We start from the raw sequence: 16,600 nt of genomic DNA on the forward strand, positions 1-16,600 counted from the left end.
CAGATAACTAGAAGCTGTACTAACTGTGATCATATTTAGTCACGTGTATTGCTAACGTGATCTGATATTGTTCCCTCAGCAGAAATTATGCTTCCGAAGAATGCTGAATTTTTAAAACATTGCTGTAAATAATCGGAGGTTTTATGTTTGCAACAGCCGCCAAAATCACAGTTAGGTCGAAGCATGAAAGCAAAATGATTCTGAAGCTGTAGTTTGCCATCTCCTACTGTCTCAGATTGTCCAAGGAGCTAATGTCTGATAGGGCTTATGTCTCTTTCTTAGAGGGAAGCAGTGCCAGCTCAGAATGTTTCAGGGTGGCTTGAAAGAGCAAATCATAAGATTTAACTCCAATGTTCTTTTTACTGAACTATTACAACAACGTATGTATTCCCTAAGTGTTTTTTTTTCTCAGGAATGTGTATTGTTGTTTTGAGAGCTCCTGGTGCTTGCATTTACTTGTATTCTTTTCTGTTCAGGCAGAAGAGTTGAAATAAGTGTGAAATTAAGATCTGTGAAAATGCATAATATAGCAGATTTTGGTCACTGTGCAAGGTTATCCATGTTAATTTTAATACTGCTTCCTGTTTCTCCATTGTGTGCTTCTGTGCACTATTCTGCCTCCTCCTCCCTCTTTACCCTTTCTTCTCTCAGGTTGGTTCTTCATACGAAACCTTACACCAGAAATAGATGTTTTTTTCCTAGAGTATTCGAACTTAAAACATATAATTCATTGTTAACAGTGCATGTCATGCACATTGTGATGAGCCATTGTTTGTTTTTACAACAAAATTCCAGCTAGAACGCGCAATCTGTCATCTCAGTGATACAAAAGCAGAAGACTGCATTCACAGCTTTCCTGACTGCCCTTGAGGCTCCGCTTTCCCAGACCAGACGGTGCTCCAGAAGTAACATATGGAGCCTCTTGGAACAGGATGGTAGTTGACTCCTTCTCTCAGCATCACAGCCCACTGATCCATATTTGACATGAGTCTGTCTTGGATAGTCTTGATCGTAACTCTCTCGCTTCTGAAGAGGGGAGAAGGGTACTGGAGCAGAAATCGAGAATCTATTAAACCACATTTCATAAAAGCTGTTTTATGAGTCTGAATGCTTAGGGCCTCTTTGTCAGTTATGGGAAGGCTGCTGTACAGCACTGTGGCAGAAGGGTTTTACTTGTGGGAGCAGATTGCATTTAATGTTGTTTCTGTTGCCAAGTTGGTATTTAATGTTGTTTCTGTTGCCATGTCGAGTTCAGGATCCTGCGTGGAGGAAGCAGGGCGATAAGCAGGATCAAAACCCTGGACCTCAGGAGGGCTGACTTTGCCCTCTTCAAGGAGCTACTGGGAGGAATCCCGTGGGCCAGGGCTCTCGAAGGCAGGGGGGTCCATGAGTGCTGGTCGCTCTTTAAACAACACTTCTTCCATGCACAGGAGCAATGCATCCCCCTGAGAAAGAAATTTAGCAAAGGAGGCAGGAGACCTGCATGGTTAAACAAGGAGCTTCTAGCGGAGATCAGGCAGAAGAGAAAGGTGCATGGCATGTGGGAAGAGGGACAGGCCACTTGGGAAGAGTACAGAAACGTAGTGAGAGCATGCAGGGATGCGACGAGGAAGGCCAAGGCTCACCTGGAATTGAAGCTGGCAAGGGATGTCAAAAACAACAAGAAGGGCTTCTTCAACTACATCAGCAGCAAAAGGAAGGCTAGGGACAACGTGGGGCCGCTGCTGAATGAGGCGGGTGTCCTGGTGACGGAGGATGCGGAGAAGGCAGAGCTAATGAATGCGTTCTTTGCTTCAGTCTTCAGTGCTAAGACTGGCCCTCAGGAATCCCAGGCCCGGGAGGTAAGAGAAGAAGCCTACAGAGAGGACGACTTTCCTTTGGTCGAGGAGGACTGTGTGAGGGATCGCTTAAGCGATCTGGATGTCCACAAATCCATGGGCCCCGATGGAATGCACCCACGAGTGCTGAGGGAGCTGGCGGATGTCATTGCTGAGCCACTCTCCATCATCTTTGAGAGGTCCTGGAGGACTGGAGAGGTGCCCGAGGACTGGAGAAAGGCCAATGTCACTCCAATCTTCAAAAAGGGCAAGAAGGAGGACCCAGGGAACTACAGGCCGGTCAGCCTCACCTCCATCCCGGGAAAGGTGATGGAGCAGCTTATCCTGGAGGCCATCATCAAGCAAGTGGAAGAAAAGAAGGTTATCAGGAGTAGTCAGCATGGATTCACCAAGGGGAAATCATGCCTGACCAATCTGATAGCTTTCTACGATGACATGACTGGCTGGGTAGACGAAGGGAGAGCTGTGGATGTTATCTACCTTGACTTCAGCAAGGCTTTCGACACAGTCTCCCATGATATCCTCCTAGGGAAGCTGAGGAAGTGTGGGCTGGATGAGTGGTCGGTGAAGTGGATAGAGAACTGGCTGAATGGCAGAACTCAGAGGGTTGTCATCAGCGGCGCTGAGTCTAGTTGGAGGCTGGTGACAAGTGGTGTCCCTCAGGGGTCAGTACTGGGCCCAGTCTTGTTTAACTTCTTCATCAACGACCTGGATGAAGAGTTAGAATGTACCCTCAGCAAGTTTGCTGACGACACCAAACTGGGAGGTGTGGTAGATACACCAGAAGGCTGTGCTGCCATTCAGCGTGACCTGGATAGGCTGGAGAGCTGGGCAGAGAGGAACCTGATGAGGTTCAACAAGGGCAAGTGCAGGGTCCTGCACCTGGGGAGGAACAGCCTCATGCACCAGTACAGGCTTGGGGTGGACCTGCTGGAGAGCAGCTCTGCGGAGAGGGACCTGGGTGTCCTGGTGGACGACAGGTTAACTATGAGCCAGCAGTGTGCCCTGGCTGCCAAGAAGGCCAATGGGATCCTGGGGTGCATCAAGAAGAGTGTGGCCAGCAGGACGAGGGAGGTTCTCCTTCCCCTCTACACTGCCCTGGTGAGGCCTCATCTGGAGTACTGTGTCCAGTTCTGGGCTCCCCAGTTCAAGAAGGATGAAGAGCTACTGGAGAGAGTCCAGCGGAGGGCTACAAGGATGGTGAGGGGACTGGAACATCTCCACTACGAGGAGAGGTTGAGGGAACTGGGCTTGTTCAGCCTGAAGAAGAGAAGGCTGCGAGGGGACCTTATAAATGCCTACAAATATCTGAAGGGTGGGTGTCAGGAGGATGGGGCCAAGCTCTTTTCAGTGGTGCCCAGTGACAGGACAAGGGGTAATGGGCACAAACTGAGGCACAGGAAGTTCCGTCTGAACATGAGGAGGAACTTCTTCTCTCTGAGGGTGACGGAGCACTGGACCAGGCTGCCCAGGGAGGTTGTGGAGTCTCCTTCTCTGGAGATATTCAAGACCCGCCTGGACAAGGTCCTGTGCAGCCTGCTGTAGGTGACCCTGCTTCGGCGGGGGGGTTGGACTAGATGACCCACAGAGGTCCCTTCCAACCCCTACTATTCTGTGATTCTGTGGTACCGAGTGGCTTTAGGGTTGTGAAAAAGCTGATTAATGGTAGTATCCTAGGGATCATGTTATACGTGTGCACATGTTTCCATTTGGGTTTTGTATGTCCTGTTTAGGGTGATGTGTTGTCCTTAAGTCGTTTTGGTTTGGAGACCCCCTAAGAAGTTTACACGTTGTATCCGGTTGATGTAGATAGCAGCTGAGAAACTCGTGAACTGTGCTTAGTAACTGCTGAAAGATGTGTGGCAAGCTGCTTGCTATGAAAGGTGCTCAGATGTGGCATGAGTTCCCTTCGTGTTATTCCAGATGCTGTGATTGTTTCTGCTGTGGCAGCATTACGCTGAGTTTAGGGCCCCAGTGTGGTGTTTGTTCTGGTCCCAAGGGCACTCTGCAGCCTTGGCTTTTACAGGAGCTGATGCGTGACTGCTGTGGAGAAATGAGCAAGGGAGGGAGGTGATGTTTAAGATGAGGGTGTGATGGTGATTACACGAGGGTAGCAGTGATAGCGTACCAGCAGTCTGGTTCAAGGCTGCTGGCTTTTAAGGCGCAGTTTAGAGTTTGCTGTTCTCAAATGTTTTCTTTCATGATGCTGTTGAGTGCTGTGGGGAGATGATAGTGGCCACAGAAGCTGCTTTTTGTTTCTGCATGAATATGCATGTCTGCTTAATTTGACTTGACAGTTTTGAAACGGGTGATGTTTGGATGGTGTCATGCTCAGAGAGATATTTGTCAGCAACCTGTGTAGTGGCTAATCATTCAGGCAGTCTGGAGGGTCGGTACCCAGTAAGTCAAGTCAGAACATCAAGAAGTGCTTGTTTGCTGAGTATGCTGGCTGCTTTATTAGTATCTCTCTGGTAAGGTGAGTTAGAGTGACAGGTGAGTTTGTACTCAGAACCAGAGGCAGACAGGTACTGTATGTGGAAGGGAGAGATGAAGCTGCCTACCCGGACAGAGCTTAAAAAGAGGTCATGAGGAGTGTGAGCTGGAAGCCTGTAAATGGAATGACTTAACAGTAGGAAACGCATTCATCTGCGTTTGGTAAGAACAGTCTTGTTAAAGATTCTTACCTTGCTTTGCTTCAGAAATCCTGAGGGATGAGCCCCCACTTTGAAATAAATTCCAGAACCTCATTGCTGTAATTAATTTTGTATTCCCAGTGCATGCTGTTTGTATCCAGGTAATCTGTATGAATGATTTAAATCTATGTAAACACCAAATAGGAATATGAGAATAAAAGGGTTCTTTCAAAGTTTTTCTGTTTAAATAGAATGGTCCGTATGAGATGCATTAGAAAAAGCACTTTGAAGGTAGAGCTGGCTGTTTGAAAAAACAAACATATATGCCTACCCCTCCGCACCCCCCAAAAGGGCCCCCACCACCCCTAAACTGTGGAAGAAGTGGTTTGTGTATTGTCTGGTCTTGGTAGGTGACTGTGTGCTATTCAAGGCCCTGGGTTTGGCTGTTGCTGTGAGCCCCTCGGATCTCAAGGACTGGTCATTCTGTCCAACAAGTGAATCTTGCGGCAAGCATTTACTGCTACTGCTTGTGCAGTTACCAAGCCCCTGCCTACTCCTTGGAAGGAGGAGAAAAGTCAAAAACCATTTTGTGCTCCCATTTCTGTGCAGGGCTTTATTGCTTTTGACCTCCGGGAAACAAAAAGTAGGCATACGTGCACTTCATTAACTTGGCTCCTTCTGAGGCAGCCTCTGTGGCAGTGTTAGTTGGGAGGTGTGGCTGTTATCCATTCCTGTTTCAGTGGGTTAGCTTGCATCCTCACCGAGACTGTTACTCCAGGAAAGCAGAAAGCTTTTTTACATCTTCCTCTTAGAGCAACTCTGTGAGTACCTTCCGAGTTTTGCAGTGCTCATAGGGTGGTTTTTAGAATGGAGCAGAGATCAGGAAACAGATGTAAAAGATCCCTTGTATACTATCTGAAAGAGAAAATTTCCATTTTTAATATCGATGTAGACAGTTTGAGTGCAAGTCACATTTATGTATCTGTCACTGAGTGAAAGAAAACATGACTGTACCTCATATACTGGTAAAATTGTCTGAGAAGCTTATTAATGCAAAAATACTTCTGTCATAGTACTGTCTGGGTTGCTAAGATGTAGCGTATTCAGTTGCCCAAGCTTAGTGCCATGAGGCATCTTGGGGGAGGCACTTGGTTTCTTCCAAGGTTGACATAATTTATGTAAAATTTTAAAATCTTAAAAGAAAATGATGAGTTAGCAGCTCGAAGCAGGTCTTGCTCTTTCAACCTTTTTCATACTTCTTCCTGTAGTGCAAAGCGCCTTTCCAGTCTGTCATTCTCATTCCAGTTGTTCTCGCTCTCACCTAGACAGTACAGAGCCATTGTGCTGCTGCAGTTGCTGTCAAAATGCTGCTACTTTCCTCCTGGATTTTGAAATGAAATCTTGATTTACCGTTCCCAGTTCAATTCAGTCCAGCCCCTTTCCCCGTTGCACTTTTCTTCCACTCGAGTCCTCCTTTTGCGCAGTCTTTCTGCATTGCTGCTGATGCTTAAAGAAATCAGAGATCAGGTTGGATTTGTTATAGATGATTGTGGCAGTTACCAACAATAACACTTGTCTGTTTTGTGTGTGAAAGGCATTTTTAACTCAAAATAATTTTTGAAAATTTATATTCCAGTATCGGCTTAAATTGTGCTTTAGGGGCAGTTGAAATGCGACCGTTCATTGAAACAATTGGAAAATGTACAACGGCCTACATCATCTGTTACCCCAACGCAGGTGTGTTGGTGCACATGTTCCTATGCTTACAGGCAGACCAAATATAACTAAAACAGTCTATCTCATTAGCAATAATGGAGTTGAATTAGCTTGAAAATATTATTGTTTTTACTATTAAAAAGAGATTAAGAATATTTTAAACTGCTGAAAGTAACTGTTATGAGTTCTGTGACAGTGAACCCAGAATGCTTTCTTGCATGATTAGTAATCTATTCAGTAATGATTGCAAGGGTGATGAAGCATTTTAGTCCTCAAGTGAGTGTAGCTACTTCAAATATGTCTTTTCTGGAATTTAGTTCTGTTCTTGTGTGCTTCAAACAAATTGTAATACTAGAAAAACTATGTTTCAAGGTCTTCCTAATACTTTTGGTGGTTATGATGAAACTCCAGAAGTGACTGCCAAGCATATAAAGGTATGAAATATTTCTCGTGGGTGTGTCATATCTGACATACTAGTAGACAAGAATCCTTTGCTTGTATTTTATGTGGCTTTGTTACAGTACTGTGGTGTGTGGTGGTTTGTTGTGTGTGTGTTTCCCTCCTCCCCCTCAGGTGGCTCTATTTCATTTGGATTGTTTGTAGAATATTTGCTGAATGGTAGTGCTTTTGACATACAAGGTTAGGAAAAACTACTTAGGAAACGCTGAAAACTAGTTACTTTCATGTCCTACACTAAGTAGCTTTCCTGCAGCTTGATCTGTGGATGTACTCTCATGTTTGTACTTTTACATTTCAGAATTGTTGAAAAAGCTGAGCAGTTTTTATGAATTGGCAGCATTTTACTGCCAGTTGTGTGCGTAGAAACCGCTGATGTTGGTGGTGTTGCAGTGCAACGTGTCCTTCCATGTGTGACTTGATCTGTGCAAGACAACTGTGTGATTGGAGCTGCAGTGTGTCAGCGAGAACACAGTTATCTGCTGCATGTTAATTGCCTGTTGTAATACAGTATGACTAGTCTTTGATACTCATCCAAGTTTTTATCTGGGGCTTCAGTATAAAATAGGCCAGTTTCAACTGCAGTTTCCTAAAATTAGGTGTTGAAATTGCTGCTTAGCCTTGGGAATCCATATCTCAAAACAAATCCCAAAGAGAACAAACAGTATTGATGTTTTTAATTTAATTTTTTTCTTGTGATCCCCCTGAATTGCTTAACATATGGAGGAAAAAAAATACATATAAATATATCTTAAAAAAAAGATATATCTAAGATACCTTTATTAACTTTAAACAAAATTCTCTTTCCTTCCCTTCCACAGAGTTTTGCTTTAGATGGTTTGGTCAACATAGTTGGAGGTTGCTGTGGTACTACACCAGCGCATATCAGGTACCTCATGAGCTACAACTTTAGGTGCACGGGGTAGTATATAAAGTGCTGCTTCTGAGGAGCAATATTCCATGGCTTGTCTTAGAGTTCCCTGAAAAGACGGATCACTCGAATGCCAACGGCAGCAATATATGGAGTAGAAATAAGCTATCTTTCATAGCCATCTGTATCATGAAGAATGAGTAGAGGCATGGTTCAAACAAGGATTATACCTCTGCTGTTTTGTCATCTAAAATTGTTTCTGAGTTATTCCTCCCTCTTTACCATTAGATAGAATAGACTTCCCATCTCTGCTCCCTTACGTTGTATGTTCTTTCTGTTTCTGTCCCTCTTAGCCACAAGGTGAAACTTGCAGTTTCCTTTGATGGTAGGAAGAAGGAGAGTGTGTGGGTGTGGGGGGGAAATGTCTGAGCTGGAGATCTGTGAACGTTGTACAGCTGGTGCTAGTCCTGGCCTGTGGGAAGAAGTGTTTCCTATCTTTCTCACTGGAAGTAGGTCAGTGGGAAAGCTTCCCTTTTTCACCCAGGTTGGAAAGAGAGGGGGCCCTTGTGATTCATTTTTACCCTGATACAAACTGGGAAGAGGTGGTATGTGAACATGTAGAGGACACCTAGAGTCATTCCGGCATCTGAGAAACACAGCTCAGCACAGAACAATGTTTGTCCCTTGGGTTTTTTTTCTGCAATCAGCAATTGCTCAGCTCAGCAGATTATGAATACAGTAAGAGTCAGTGAGGTTGAGGGCTGTTTCTGATACCCATCAAGTGTCTCATTGGCATAGTATTATTATTGTATTATAAATATACACGTTCTGTATATTTATAAATCTTCAGCTTTGTACATTCCCTGCAAATAGCTACGATAGGATTTTCTGGGAGTATGTCTTTGCCTTTGGCCACACAAAGTGAAACAGGCTAATTAGTCTTGTCTGCTACAGGGCTAAATTGGAGATGGAGGTGTAATTTTGATATGTTCTGTGTGGGTGTTGTCTGGAGTGGTTTAATTTTAATCGAAAACTTTACTCCTTACTTTCTGCTTTCTGTAACTCAGGAAAATTGCCGAAGCTGTGAAATTCTGTAAGCCTCGCATTCCACCTTCTCTCTCTCAAGGATACATGCTGCTGTCAGGTAAAGTGTAGTGTAACAGTTTGAGTTTTATAACTCATGCATCATTCCTTTATAAATTTATTGGCAGTTTTCTGCTGATCAGCATGGCACTATGAGTTTCTGGTTCTACCTGAATCTTTGTAATGGTCAGTGAGTATCTTTAGCCTCACTTTACAACAGGAGAGGGTTAAGCACAGAGAAATCAGATGATTTGACTGCAGTTGATGGCAGAGGTGGGACCAGATCCTTGTTCACCTGCTGTGAGACAGCTGCCCTGTGTTGCCGTAGATGGCGATCCAGCAATACATCCAGGTCTAGAATGTGTTTTGTTTTAGCAAGGTCTAGACCTGCGTGTTCCTCAGCCAGGCCTGCTTTTAAGCTTTTCGGACATCTATCTGAGTAAAACAGTACCTTCTTTTTGGGCTGGTGTTTTAATCTCAAAGTCAAATCAGTTTAGCATAAATTAAATAAATCATAGTTGGCCTGTGGTTTCATGCATTAGCTTATTCTGTTCTGCTGTAAAGTGTGATTGCCTCAAGTTGCCTGCTACCAAAGGGTCCCACTTGACTTGTTTCTCTGAACTTGGTTGTGTGTGTCCTTGTTTGCCAGTCAGTTCGGTGGGCTCCTCTGGTGGTGGTAGAGTCATGAGATAACATAGTTTGAAGTTGAGAGAAGGTGTGTATGTGCATACATGTAGATGCCCAAAGAATCTTCACGTGATTTTATGTTGGACAAATTGGCTGTTATTTTTTGTGGGTCAGGTAAATTATTGACTGTTGTTGAGGAAGGACAGAAACCTTTGGCATATGTGTTGGAAGTTGCTTCATTGCATTTCTTTGCTAGTTACTCATTAGACTCGTGCACATCCTGATGTGCTGAGAAATCACTGCTCTTAAAGAGACACTTCTACTGCACAGTTAGAAGAGGGATTTTGTTTCTCTTACAGTTTTTTTTCTTTTCTGTTTTTACAAATGTGTTCAAAAATATCTTTTTAAGGTCTGGAGCCATTCAGGATTGGGCCGTACACCAACTTCGTTAATATTGGTGAACGCTGCAATGTTGCAGGATCACGGAAGTTTGCTAAACTCATCATGGCAGGCAACTATGAAGTATATATTTCAAAAATAATCTTGATAGCTGATGCTCTGATTTTTCATTGCTGCATTGCACTGTTATTAGTTGTTTGTTTTGCTGGCACGAAGCGCTATTTTACACCAGTTACAAGAGTAAGAAATCAAGGAGAATTTGCCTTCTCGCTGTCCTTTGTTTCTGTGCTTACCAGCTCCTAATAAATCTGTGAGAAGGATTTTACAGGGGCTTTTTTTTTTTTTTTTTTGACAAGTGTTACAGGAACCATATCTTTCCATTTTGAATGAAGTTATAAAACTGATGATGGTTTAGAAAATGTCCTGGTCTGATACAGCTAGGGATGAATTTGCAAAGGAGGGAGGAAGGAAAGCAGGTGTAATCCCTTCTTTCAACACGTGGCGTGCATCTGACTCTGGATAGATTATGGCACTGTGCAGCCCCCCCCCAGACTCCCTCCCATCTCCAGTCCTGGTCAGCAGGAAACACATTTTCGTCTATACTGACAGAGCCCTGGACCAGGCTGCCCAGAGGGGCTGTGGAGTCTCCTCTGGAGATACTCAAATCTGCCTGGGTGTGGTCCTGTGCCGCCTGCTCTGGGTGACCCTGCTTTGGCAGGGGGGTTGGGCTAGATGATCCACAGAGGGCCCTTCCAACCCCTATAGTTCTGTGATTATGGTTGCATCTAATTTTTATGTGCTTGGATCAATGTCTCCAGCATGCTACGTGAGAGCTGCTACAGAAAAAGATGCTTAGAAGGTAATTGCTTTCTTGAAACAGCTGCAGAGCAGAAATGAAAAAGCTGGAGGGCTCATTCTGTACTGGTGTAAATTGTTACTGTAACATTCAAACAAATAGTAAAGTGACATTTCTTGAGAGCTGAGACTGCCCCAGGGTATGCTCTCCTGATCTAGTTGATGCAATCAAAATTAAAGCCTTTGTTTTTTAGGAAGCCTGACTCTGAAGCTCTTAAAAGTCATGAAGCAGGTTAGACTGATTAAATAAAGAGAGCTTTAAACACAGGTTGTTAGGGACTGTGAGCAACTAAAAATGTTTTTCTTTTTTGTCTCCTTGGTGTGCAGAGTGAGAAAAAAGAAATTGAACAGTCATGGCTGTTCAGATAATTATGTGGGCCAGAGGGAAAGCTTTGGTATTTCCCGCTTAGTGCTTGGTGATCATTCTGCAGCTGGAAAAAGTGTCGAACAACCTCCAAAAATTAAGTACTCTGTGTTATAAAACAGCAGAGCTTGTGGTGCAAGACCCTTATTTCATACCATCACAGAATCTGTTTTCCTGTGATCTTGTGCAGTCCAAAGTCCTTGTTACCATGCAAATCGTAACTCATTCAGTTAAGCGTATGACCAGCTGTCTAAAATCAGTGACACTACCAGCACATTGGGTCTTCGTTGTCATATTTTTGCCATACTAACAAGTTTTGTATGTTGTTGTACGTCACAGACCATTTCCTTATTCTCTTATGGAATGTCTTATAAATTTTTAAATTTTTTGCTGCGTGTTTATTTTGGAGAAATGAAATGTAATCCTGAGAATGACGAGGCTTTTTTCTACTGACTGCTGTTCTGGTTTTTTGATTTTCTTCTTTAGGAAGCCCTGGGTGTAGCCAAATTGCAAGTTGAGATGGGGGCCCAGGTTCTTGACATCAATATGGATGATGGGATGCTGGATGGCCCTTCTGCAATGACCAGATTTTGTAACTTTATTTCTTCAGAACCTGATATTGCAAAGGTTGTAATTGAGTCGTTCCAAAGAACAGTAAAAAACATTTTATTGGGTTGGAAATTGCCTTTCAGAAAATTTTAATACTGATTTATTTAGTAACCAGTTTAGGTGCTTAATGAGCAGATGTAGGTGTACCCCAGGAGGAAAATGTACTGTAACAGGGAACGTGTTTGGGGGAAACAGAGGTTTTAACATTCTCTACCTGATTTCAGCTAAACACATGCCAGTCCTTTTCATTGGTTAGAAAAGCCAAATGCAGGTTCCTTTTGCAGCAGTTATGAGCCAGAATCTATGTGTTGGCAGTGCGTACCGGTATTGCTTTCCACAAAACTTAAAATTGCCATGGATGTAGGATGGTTTTAAAAGGTACTTCTGCAGTGTGCTTTTTCTAAAATGAGTATCTAATTCAGAAACAAAAGACAATACAAGGAGAAGCAGAGGTTCACATATCTATATGATAGGTGATAAAGTTGCCTTAGAAGCTCTTGAGTTAAATTTGCTCTGAGTTTTGCATTTCAAAAAGCGAATCTACCAATACCATCTGGAAACTTTTTATTCATAAGTGCTGATTAATGTTGTGTGCATTTTTATGTCCAAATGGGCAAACAGCATGGGGAACTCTAATTAATAACTTGAGTGTATTCCCCTGCTTACTTCGCTGTTATTTACAGGTGCCGTTATGCATTGACTCCTCAAATTTTTCAGTGATTGAAGCAGGTTTGAAATGTTGCCAAGGGAAATGCATTGTAAACAGCATCAGTCTGAAGGAAGGTGAGGAAGACTTTTTGGAGAAAGCAAAGAAAATTAAGTTGTATGGAGCAGCTGTGGTTGTCATGGCTTTTGATGAAACGGGGCAGGTGAGTGTCACTTTAGAGGAGTTTTTCTGCTGGAGCGCAGGGCTTGCTTTTGTGCAAGAAGAGCAATTGTTTCGTTTCATTGACACAGGTGATGCAGAGAGGTCTCTATAGCCTTAGCAATAGTTCTCACCCTGATACATAAGCATTTCTTATGCTGCTCACACGTTTGAAGTATCCAAGTACTGCTCTAAGTGTAGTGCTGCTAGCACAAGAGCGTATCTCTTGCTGTTCAGCCATGCTGAGCTCTTCCTTCCTTCACAGAAGATCTTTTGTTAGTTCAGAAGCTGAGTTTTGCGTGAGAGTGGAATCCTTGTGAATTACCTTAGTTACGTAAAAAAACACATATTAAACTTTGCATAGGATGATGAAATGTTGGGGAACAATATTGTTTTTAATGAGTTGAGTCAAAACTCCAGGTACAGGTGTGGTGATATTTTAAATACAAAATTCTTATATGTAGTCCTTTTCTAATATTCGTGATGTTCAGATTCTCAGTCTTGAGTCACTGGAACCATAAATGTTTTCTGGGGAGTTTATTTTTTGTGTTGTCTGTAGGTTGCATATCAGAATTCTTTTTCTCCACTAGGCAACAGAAACAGAAACCAAGATTGCAATCTGTTCCAGAGCTTATCACCTCCTTGTGGAAAAATTGCACTTCAATCCAAATGATATAATATTCGACCCTAATATTTTAACCATAGGTACTGGAATGGAAGAACATAACCTGTATGCCATTAATTTTATCAATGCTACTAAAACCATAAAAGTGAGTTGTAAACTTATTTTAACTTGAAGTATTTTGTTGAGATTACTTAAAAACCCAAACCACCACAAACCAGAAAAACATCCCCCACCCCTAAACAACAACAACAAAGCACTGCTGCAAAATTATATGCGTTTTCAATTAGCAAGGGAGACGGTTGCTCTGAAGTGCAGCCATCCCCCAGTATTTCCGGTAGAAGAACTTCAAATAGTTCTATAAGTGTATTTCAATCCATTATCTGTACTGTAAATATATTAATTAAATGAGGTAACAATCACACTTATGTTCTAGCTGAAAGGACCTCTTTGAAGGTATGTGAAAGCTGACTTTTTAAATTAATGAAATTTGTATTACTGTGGAAGGGATTTGTGCAGTAACCTGACTTTTTATTTAGCCAAACCGTGAGTAAGGAAGTACAGCAGTGAAGAGCATCATCTGAATACAGCCAAGGAAGCTGAACTGCTGTAGTTCACAAGGCAGCTTGACTGGTCTGGAGATGCTCTGCCAGTAGCAGTCTGGGGCTTCAACACCCCACAGGCTAGCTGGGCGCCACAGGGCTTCCAGAAGGGAGGCTGCGCCCTTGGGGTTCGCTGCTCGGCTACAGCCCGCTCCTGAGCTGTGCAGGCAGGCAGGTTGGCCACTCCTGTTTCCAGAGGAGTGGGGAATGGAAGAACCATAAATAGGTCTGCGCGGGGAAAATCTGGAATTCTGCTGTGGGAGGACTGATACGTTTAGAATAGCACCTATAACTATGGAAACCATGGTAGTTGCTTACACGTAACTAGGCTGGATCTTTCTTTTTACTTGTATTTTCTTCTACAGAGTTCTGAATTGTTTTTTATGAATATCAGTAACTAGAAGGATCTGGAACAGGGAAGAGAGAAAGGGTGCGTAGCCAGTGCACTGCAGCTCAGGGGCCAACTCTTTTATGGACTGAATGCTTTGCTTAGGTTTCCTTTCTGGAAAGCACTTTTCTAAAAATCTATATGCAATTCCTACAGGAAACACTGCCGGGAGCCAGGATAAGTGGAGGTCTTTCCAATCTGTCTTTCTCCTTTCGAGGAATGGATGCCATTCGTGAAGCAATGCATGGGGTGTTCCTTTATCATGCAATTAAGGTATGATGTGCTTTTGGTTTCCGTATATTTGCACTTGGCAGATGTGCAGTGCTATGTCTGACAGCCCTGGTTGGGGGATTCTGTATGTTTTTTTTCAGTATGGCATGGACATGGGCATTGTGAATGCTGGGAATCTGCCGGTGTATGATGATATCCACAAGGAGTTGCTGCAGCTGTGTGAGAATCTAATCTGGAACAAAGATCCTGATGCAACAGAGAAACTTCTACATTATGCTCAGGTAACTTCCAATTTTGAGCTTTGAACAGTAGCTAGTTTAGCACCTGGGCTTTAACACTTCCCTGCTGATGGTAGGTCTATAAGCTGCACGTGTCAATCTAACAGTGGGTGTTAGAAGTTACTAATGATACTACAAGTGGTTCAGTTATTAATATAGAATAAAATGTGAACTGTGATGGATTGAGCCTCTTCACTTTCATAGGTGCCTTGAAAGATCCTGCACCAGAGTTCTTCATATGCTTCAGGAGACAAAACTGCATAGGTGGCCTTTTTTTAAAAAAAAAAACAACAAAAACAAAAACAAAAAAAAACAAAAAACAAAAAAAAAACAAAAACAAAACAAAACAAAAAACCCCAAACTTAAAAAAAAAAAAAAAAAAAAGGAAGTAAAAAATCCCAACCAAACTCCTCCCAAACCAAAAAAAACCCTCACAAGCAAACAAATAAACAAACAAAACCAGAAAAGGCCAACCCACAACCAAAGCAAATCTTGGTGCTGGAGCTTAACTGACAAGCGCGCAGTGGGAGACAAAGAGCAAACCTGTCTGCTGGTAATGGTTTGCTTGGGGTATGTGTGAAAGGTGAAGTAGTTGCTTGCAGTTCCTGGCTGTGCCATAGGCTTCCAGTTCGTGTAATGGCAGTGGTGATAAAAGACAAAGATTGTGCACCTGAAGGTTTGCTGATTATTAGCCGTAAGACAACTGCTGAAATCCTGTTCTGAACAGAACATACAGCAAAAATTTCTCTGGGTTAGGTGGCTCTTAGGTTTAAGCGCACAAGAAGGTTTGCATGCCTGTTCTGTATCTCCTGGAGGTATTATTTCTGTGCACAGCTTCATTTGGTTTGTAGTTTGCCCTGTGGTGGTGCACGCTTTTTGGGAACGATGGCAACACGCTGAAAACCAGTACAGGAAGAGTCTCCCTATCCCTTGTGCTCGGGCTATTTTATATGGTGCTCTTAGTGTCTAAGCAATTCACCTGGGAATGATCTTGTCTATATAAGCAGAATTTTACCATTAGGGTATTCAGGGTTCCATAAAGAGAAGAAAAGAAGTGGAATTAGAACGACATTGATTGAGCAGTGTTTCTGGGGAAGGCAGAATGTGAATTTAAATGGAACATGAAAAGTAGAAATAGAAGTGGATGACAACTCCTTCTAGGTCTAGAAGTTTGGGAAGTCATTGTTGGAATGTCTGCTCTTATTAATGGTGGTGGTTTTATTGTGGGAGTAAACCAGCCCCCAGCTGCAAAAAAGAGAGGAGGCACTTTTGATTCAAAACGTCTTTAAAAGCTCTATTAAAGTTTAACATATAATATTAAAACTTTCAGGTTTTCACTGGAGGTGAGCATCTTGATTTGGGTTTCATCTTGGCTGTGGACAAATGTGAGCGCCCCAATAGACAGTTACTTATGGCCAGTGAGAAGGATTAGTACATAAGGTTTTGGAGTTTGAGGCATGTTTCAAAACATTTATTTAGACCTTCCTCTGATATAGTAGAATTGAATGGCTGTAAGTTCTTTTGTCTAAAGGGTTGGGTTTTTTTTAAACACAGAAGTGTATTCATTAGTCAGTAAGTGCATATGTTCTTCTTATTTCCAATTAGTGCAGTTTATTCTGCACAAAGAACATAGAATGTGCAGTCCCATTTCAAGGATTGCACCTCTATTAAAGTGCTGGTAAAGTTTCCTCTTAGTTCCCTCAGGTAATAGTAATGTACCTTGCCAGTTGCTTGAGTGCTGGACCTGTGGGGACAAATGAGGAACTTAATCCTTGCAGATTTAGGAGGTCAGTCTTCCTTTGAAGTTTGAGATTAAACAACATTTTTCATAAAGTGTATAGCTGCGGACATTCTCAAACTGAAACTTTGTCCCATTTATGGCAGTGGGAGTTGTGCTTCCAAAGGCAGGTTTTTTCATCCTCAGCAAGCAGTGTAATCATCCTGTTTTTAGAGATCTACATGTAGTGCTTGCCACTGTGGTCCCTGCACACCCACCCTACAGCATCATGGGTTATTTTTCAGTTGGAATGGCTCCCTTGCAAAAGCTTCTGACCAGAGGTTGAGGAGCACTTGGTACTTTTTCACCGCGTCACAGAAGGGCTGAGGTAGGAAGGGACCTTTGGAGATCATCTAGTACAAAGCCTCTGCTCAGAGAAGGGTCAG

General features: G+C 42.8%; 1 protein-coding gene across 5 annotated transcripts in view; it reads left to right on the forward strand.

Annotated features, from left to right (window-relative positions):
- Positions 1-16,600, forward strand: part of MTR (5-methyltetrahydrofolate-homocysteine methyltransferase) — a 53,479-nt gene that overhangs the window by 15,108 nt on the left and 21,771 nt on the right. For 4 of the 5 annotated variants that reach the window (XM_075412443.1, XM_075412445.1, XM_075412440.1 and 1 more), the window contains 10 exons: positions 6,108-6,208; positions 6,560-6,621; positions 7,465-7,532; positions 8,582-8,658; positions 9,634-9,746; positions 11,329-11,469; positions 12,135-12,320; positions 12,907-13,086; positions 14,085-14,201; positions 14,300-14,440. In XM_075412443.1, coding sequence (XP_075268558.1) covers positions 6,108-6,208; positions 6,560-6,621; positions 7,465-7,532; positions 8,582-8,658; positions 9,634-9,746; positions 11,329-11,469; positions 12,135-12,320; positions 12,907-13,086; positions 14,085-14,201; positions 14,300-14,440 — 1,186 coding nt within the window. The remainder of the gene's footprint in view (positions 1-6,107; positions 6,209-6,559; positions 6,622-7,464; positions 7,533-8,581; positions 8,659-9,633; positions 9,747-11,328; positions 11,470-12,134; positions 12,321-12,906; positions 13,087-14,084; positions 14,202-14,299; positions 14,441-16,600) is intronic. The other variant, XM_075412452.1, reaches the window with a different exon arrangement.

This window comes from Opisthocomus hoazin, chromosome 2 (genome assembly GCF_030867145.1).
Source record: "Opisthocomus hoazin isolate bOpiHoa1 chromosome 2, bOpiHoa1.hap1, whole genome shotgun sequence".
In the NCBI taxonomy this organism is placed as follows: Eukaryota; Metazoa; Chordata; class Aves; order Opisthocomiformes; family Opisthocomidae; genus Opisthocomus; species Opisthocomus hoazin.